The sequence below is a fragment of the Cicer arietinum genome, chromosome 1 (assembly GCF_000331145.2).
Source record: "Cicer arietinum cultivar CDC Frontier isolate Library 1 chromosome 1, Cicar.CDCFrontier_v2.0, whole genome shotgun sequence".
Classification (NCBI taxonomy): domain Eukaryota; kingdom Viridiplantae; phylum Streptophyta; class Magnoliopsida; order Fabales; family Fabaceae; genus Cicer; species Cicer arietinum.
Window position 1 is genome coordinate 42,927,569 of NC_021160.2, and position 7,309 is coordinate 42,934,877.

At 30.4% G+C, this 7,309-nt stretch overlaps 1 protein-coding gene across 1 annotated transcript; it reads right to left on the reverse strand.

Annotated features, from left to right (window-relative positions):
- Positions 1–1,667: 1,667 nt before the first annotated feature.
- On the reverse strand, positions 1,668–4,063 carry LOC101493685 (uncharacterized). Its single transcript, XM_073364925.1, has 5 exons — positions 3,744–4,063; positions 3,556–3,661; positions 2,798–3,473; positions 2,328–2,485; positions 1,668–2,161 (listed from the first exon to the last, which is right to left on the reverse strand). Exon 3 carries the CDS (start codon positions 3,462–3,464, stop codon positions 2,799–2,801), a length of 666 nt encoding a protein of 221 aa, XP_073221026.1. The 5' UTR covers positions 3,465–3,473; positions 3,556–3,661; positions 3,744–4,063; the 3' UTR covers positions 1,668–2,161; positions 2,328–2,485; position 2,798.
- Between the last annotated feature and the right edge of the window lie 3,246 nt (positions 4,064–7,309).

A 7,309-nucleotide genomic window follows, 5' to 3' on the forward strand; every position in this document is an offset into this window, starting at 1 on the left:
ACCAAATATAAATATACAATGAAATATATATATCTAATACTCAAAATAAAATAAAAGGTGTTCATTGTATATATTAAAAATTAATATAAAAGTCTTACAACGATAAAACAAAACCCTTAACCTCAAAAAATAGACATTTAAAATAGACATCTTGTGTCATACATAACAATCTCAAAAAATATTAAGAAATAGAGTCCACTAAATTGCCAATATTCCATCTTCAACAACAAATTAGCTTTTAATCTTCACCTACAATCAATAAAATAACAAATGAATAAATACACGATTCCACATAAAAATATTACTAATAAAATAGAGAAAATGTTAATGATTTTAATTAAAATTAACTAATACTATCTAATTACCATTTTCATTATTTTCGTTGTTGTTTGGACTAAGTGAATTCAAATGGTTTTGAGCACTAGTAGCATCAGGAACCTATCACAAAAAATAGAAAATATTACTTATGAAAAATACGATTATGGAACTTATGAAGTTAGTTGGATAAGATTAATAACTTATGATATACCTGTCTTGCAGCTTGTATTATATCATTAACATCTGCTCCAGAAAATCGATTTTGAATTAAAGTCATCACATTTGCTAACAAGTTTTCCATATTCTTAACTCTTTCGCGCAACTCTTCATTTTCAGATGCACAAACCTTCGATTTTTTAGAATGAGGAATCTTGCCCATACATCGCACACGTCCGTTTTTATCAGGTCCTTGTACTTGATAAAATATGTCATCCTTCCAAGACATAGAACCTTGTGTGTCTTGGGTTGATTGAGAAGTTCCAGCCTCATTATTATGTTTTTTTAGTTCTTCCTAAAAAATAAAATAAAAATTATTAATGATTGAAAATACCAAATTGAAATTGACATTCAAAGCATGTAGTACTACAATAAGATCCAATTAAAAAACTTCAACATTGCATATAGGCTAACAAATACAAAATCTCCTAAATGGTCAAGTAAAAATCCAATACAATCATCATACATTTGAAAATAAAATTCAGCACTTTGTCAAACTTAATTTATACACATTTTATATATTGGTACCGTTTAATTATTATCAAAACTTACAATCAATCTTGCAGCCTTTCCATTGACAATTGCTCCATCTTTACGAGTGCGGGTATCAATGTAAATCTCTTTACGTCCAGGCAACACTCCTTTGCCCTTTTTATCTACAACCAAATAAATAAGTTAAATGCATTTCATTTTTAATTTAAATTAAAGCCATAAAAATAGAAATAGAAATAAACCTTCTCATCAATAAACTTTGGGAGACTTTTTGAACCCATACAATGAACATCTTCAAATTTAGCACGATTTTGCCTATTAATTTTACTTATTTTCTGCAATTGAAATAAAATATTAGTCTTAATAATAAACTCTTTAATATATTACTCATAATATATACGACTTACTTGTCCTTCATCAGAAAACCAATGATGAACCAAACCACGATATTGATTTGGGTCAACCCTATCATCTGGTACAAGAGATGCAACTTCTTCTTCTGTTTTAGTAGGGTCATATGCCATTGACTTTAGATCACCCTTCCATTGCCTCCATTTCTCATTCAGCTCAGATTTTAACATTTCTCTTGTTAAGTCATTTATTGGAGGAACAAACTCAAATTTACTCTACACAATAAGAGATGTTAAAGAAACATGTTATATTAGTTAAATGTATTCTTACAGTTATCAACATGTTATGATGTAGTTTGAGTGTGCTAAACATCTATATTCTTAAACTATAAGTATGATTATAAATTGTTAATCCATCAAATATTCCTAACATCATCATTGTACATCAAACATGTTAGAGCACAAAAACTAAAAAACATGTTAATTGTACATCTCAATTGACTTCTTAAAAAAATGTTATATTAGTTAAATGAATAATCATAATACCTCTATTAATTTCAACATTTCTTCTTTGTAATCATTTGGCATAACTTTCCATGACTTGTAGTTGATAGGAGCATATTGATACCTTCTAGCTACGCTACCAATGAAACGAGTTAGAGTTGTCCCTTCCTCACCAATGGGTCGACCATATTTGTCCAAATTAACGATTATTAAATCACCATCTTCCATTTCCCATACATCTAACATTTTTGTAGGACCTCTAGCCCGTTTAGGCTCTACTTCTACAAACAAAACAAAAGGACAATAACATTATGTGTGCATATAAGTCATAATAAAAATAATATAAATAAAACTTCAAAACAAAGAATATATAATTAATACCTTTTTCAATTTGTTCTTCTTCAACTTCTATATCAGAGGGAATTGAGTGAGATTCTACAGACTCACGTATGACACCTTCTGCATGACAAGGACTAGAACGAGTTTCTGCAACATTACTTCCTTCTACATTGGTTGAGTTTGTATTATTTGAAGTAGACTGAATTCCTTCATTATCACTTGCTCGATGTCGAATATTTAACTTTCTTCTTCGAGCCATTGCTTCTCTAACACAAAATTATAAATGAGTAACTTGGACAAAAGTCAAAAAACATAGACAAATCTAAAAGTATAAGAAAAACATAGACAAATCTAAAAGTATAAGAAAAACATAGACAAATCTAAAAGTATAAGAAAAACATAGACAAATCTAAAAGTATAAGAAAAACATAGACAAATCTAAAAGTATAAGAAAAACATAGACAAATCTAAAAGTATAAGAAAAACATAGACAAATCTAAAAGTATAAGAAAAACATAGACAAATCTAAAAGTATAATAAAAACATAATGTATAAAATCATGCACAATTAGAACACACTTCATTCGTCTTCCTCATCATCTTCATTATCTTCATCATCATCCATATTATCAACATCAACAACTTCAAAAAAATCATTATCGTCTTCAACTTGAAGCCTAACCAAATCATTAACATTTTGAGTAGCTTCACTTGTATCGCCCATTAGTTGCCCATGAATTTCTTCAATTTCATTAGATTCCTCATCACCCATATCATAGATATCTCTAACTTTTGCATTGAGAACAACAAGCCAATCCTTGTTTCTCTCATCATATATATAAAACACCTTTTTAGCTTGTGATGCAAACACAAATGGGTCATCACAAATATTTTTCCCAGTATGTTTTAAAAATTTGAAATTGACAAGCGTCATACCAAACTTATCTTTCTTGATACCTTTATTAATATCAACCCAATCACATTTAAATAACACAAACTTGTACTTTCCAGAATAATCCAACAGCAGTATATCAGTTATTGCCCCATAGTAATTAATTTCATCTGTTGAGGTCTTTGTCTTTACAACAACTCCACTATTTTGTGTTTTCAAAAATCTCTCTCTCTTCTTTGTGTGGAATCTAAAACCATTAATCGCATAACCTGTGTATCTTCTTACTACCTCAGATGGTCCACGGGATAACCATCTAAGTTCATGAGTAACTTCTGAGCTCTTTTGTTCATCCATACGCTGGATCTAAAATATTTCATGAAATATAGTAAGTTTATATATAAAAACAATCAGTAAAATTTAAATAATTAAATTATTATATGCTCACCCTGAGTTTAAACCACTCAATAAATTTTTGACCATGTTGCTTGTCAATTTCAAGTTGTGTCAATCGTCGTGGTCGACACTGTCTCTTAAGATGTAAAATGTGTTCTCTAAAAGTAACAGTAATAGAGTTAAAATAAAATGTAATAAAAATTTCAATTGTATAAAATTGAAATATGATATGTGACTTACTCTATAAATGGAGCAACTGCATCACAATTAGAAAGCACATATCTATGTGCCTGTGCTAACTCTTTCTTGTCAAGTTTAGTTCTACTCACTTTCTTCCTCTTCCCTAATCGTAACTTTTGTTGTTTCTTTATCCCTAATGGCCTTCCAGAGACTTCATCGTCATTTCTGTTAGGTCTATTGAACCTAGTTTCTACCCCAGATAGATATTGCGAACAAAACGTCAAACATTCATTGGCCAAAAATCCCTCTGCAATTGATCCTTCTGGATGGGCTCTATTACGTACAAAGGACTTAAGAGTAAGAAGAAACCTGAAAGTGAAGAAAATTTAAAATATTTATGTTCTCAACATCCAAAAAAACTTGTTTAACACTTTTAATTAAACCAATTTTTATAAACATACATACCTCTCAAGCGGATACATCCATCGATATTGTACCGGTCCAGCAACTTGGGCTTCGTGTGCCAAATGAATTACCAAATGCATCATAACAGTAAAAAATGAAGGAGGAAAAATTGTTTCCAACTGACAAAGTGTGATAACTATTTGAGACTCCAATTGTGATAGAAATTCCACATTAAGTACCTTAGAACAAATTTGCTTGAAGAAATTGCAAAGATCAACTAACACTGAAGTGACTTTATCTGGCAATGAACCCCGTAATGCTACTGGAAGAAGCTCTTGCATCAAAACATGACAATCATAACTTTTTAATCCAAACATCTTGTGTTGCTTGACATGCACACAACGTGGGATGTTTGATGAACATTCATCTGGAGTTTTTACATTCTTGAGAATGCTTAGGAAAGATTCCTTTTCTTTGTTAGTCATTTGATAGCATGCTCTAGGCAAACGCGTTGTAGTTATATTAGGACTTGGTTGAGGATGGAGCATACTTCTTATGCCCATATCTACAAGATCAGCTCGTGCCTTATAATTATCTTTGGATTTTCCCTCTTGGTTTAACAATGTACCAATAATGTTGTCACATACGTTCTTTTCAATGTGCATCACATCAAGATTATGACGCAATACATTATATTGCCAATAAGGCAATGTGAAGAAAATGCACGGCGAGAACGGCGAGAACAGCGAGAACGGCGAGAACGGCAGTTTTGAGTGAGAACGGCGAGAAGGAGAAGACAACTATTGGGGCTCAGATTGGGGCTCAGATTAGGGCTCAGATTGGCTGAAGGAGAACAGTGAGAACGGCGAGAAGGGGAAGACAACTATTGGGGCTCAGATTGGGGCTCAGATTAGGGCTCAGATTGGCTGAAGGAGAACAGTGAGAACGGCGAGAAGGGGAAGACAACTATTGGGGCTCAGATTGGGGCTCAGATTAGGGCTCAGATTGGCTGAAGGAGAACAGTGAGAACGGCGAGAAGGAGAAGAGAATGATTGGGGCTCAGATTGGGGCTAAAATTAGGGCTCAGATTGGGTGAAAGAGGAACAATTTTGAGTTTTAGGTGTTTTGATGAGAAAGGGTTTAGTTGGTACTTGGTATTTGGCTCTATTAATTTTTATTTTGGCTCTATTAATTTTTATTTTGGCTCCATTAAAATTTGTTTTTGCCTCCATTGAAAAAATTTGGATTTTATCTCAATTTTTTTTTTTTTACCTCCATTGAAAAAATTAAGATTTTGGCTCTATTGAAATTGGGTGCATTAAAAAAATTAGGATTTTGCCTCCATTAAATTTTTTTTTGACTTAAATTGTGAAAGTTTTGTACAATTTTATTTTCACAAACAATTAATATTTTGGCTCCTTTAAAAAATATATATTTTTCAATTTGATGCCTATAACCACAGATTTAAGTGTGTAACTATAATCCTTAGTGACAAATTTATGTCACTGAAGGTATAAGACACCTATACCAACAAAAATTAATTTATCTGTGGGGATAGATTGTCTATGCCTACAGTTTTTAATTTTGTCATTATAAGCTTCTGTAGGTATATGTCTGTTTTCTTGTAGTGATTGTGCACCACTTAATAGTTACATGATTTTTTTTAATTTATAGGGTATGTTTGGATAATTTAAAATCTATGTAGCGGAGTGAAATGAAAAGAAGTGGACTAGAGCAGAGTATGACAAAAAAAATTATTTTATTATTTAGATACTATTATACGTTGGAAAGAAAAAAAATCTTCATTACATTCTTTTGGAAAGCCAACATAATAAAATGAATTACAACTTTTTTCCCTTTTCATTTTAATTTTATGAAAACACTTTTCATTTTTTAACTGAGTCTTCCTTCCAACTTTTTCAATGCTGAATTAATTATATACAGTCAATTCGATTAATATATAAATATGATATTATGATTTAGAGTAATTAACATTTGTATAAGTATCAATCTACCATTCTCATTAATTGATTGTGGCATGATGCAAGCCTCAACTCTAATACCAAAGTTTTTCAATACTTTTGAAACAGTATGATTTATTTGTCAAAGTTGCACAATTGAATTTGATAGTGTTCGATTAAATGGGATTGGCGACGAAAATTATCAAAATGGTAAATGACATGTATAAAAAAGAAGGTATATATTACTGGGGAAATTGTTTTCATAATTTACAAAAATGTCTTTATCAGTTAGTTACTATAAAAAATGTCACATAGCCGTTATGATATTGAAGTATCCATAATTGTACTGATGTGATAAAAATAAAAATAATTTCTTTTAATTAATTTTAAAAAAATAACACTAAAAGAAAAGTTGAAATTCCTATAACCTAAAAAATTGAAACATATTGCGGTCCTTAAAATTTGACTCATTTCTTAGATTGGTCAATTATGTTTTATATTTTTTTTTTGTATTGTTTCTTTAAGTTATATTTCTTTTGAATTGTTATTCCTTCTTTCTCTTCATCTTCTTCCACTATAAATCTACTGTTCCAAGTTAAAATTCATATTCAATTTTCTGGAACTTTTTAGGTTTTAGTTTCATATTTGCTTTGTTTTTAAATTGGAATTTTTTGGACTTTTTTTAATGTTATGATGAAAATTATGAAGGTTGATGATGAAGTGTTTAATTTGTATTGTTGAAAAAAAAAGAACATGTAGTTACAAACCCTAAACCCCCTTCATGTATTGGATTAAAAAAAAATCAATTACTAGTTTGTGCCAAAAAAACATCTTAAAGAATATTAAAAAAGGGTTGAACGAACGACTCCATTAAAGCACCCTCCAAGGAAATCTGAACCTCTCTAAAACCTAAAGACAATTCTTCTTTAGAACTTTAACACAATGTCGATCGATATACCCTCGATTGTTTGCGTTTGAAATAATCAACCCAACATGAGATATCCCTTCCCTTCATATTTCTCAGACAAATTTTCTATCACAAACTCGACTTAAACTAGAAAAAACAAAATCTTGATTATGATTTTGAATGCATTAAATTCTCAGAATAGTTGCAAGTACTCTTAATGGAAATGAAAGTTCAGATCACTATATATAGAGGCATAAGTTGGTTGAGAAAAGTACAATGCATTCTTACTAAAATAAACATTTTGTAACTATAAAAAATTAATTTTACATGTCGTGTGAAACGACTTATAGAGG

Coding starts and splice junctions, on each gene's coding strand:
- LOC101493685 (XM_073364925.1), bottom strand. CDS start 3,464: ATGGATGAACAAAAGAGCTCAGAAGTTACTCATGAACTTAGATGGTTA.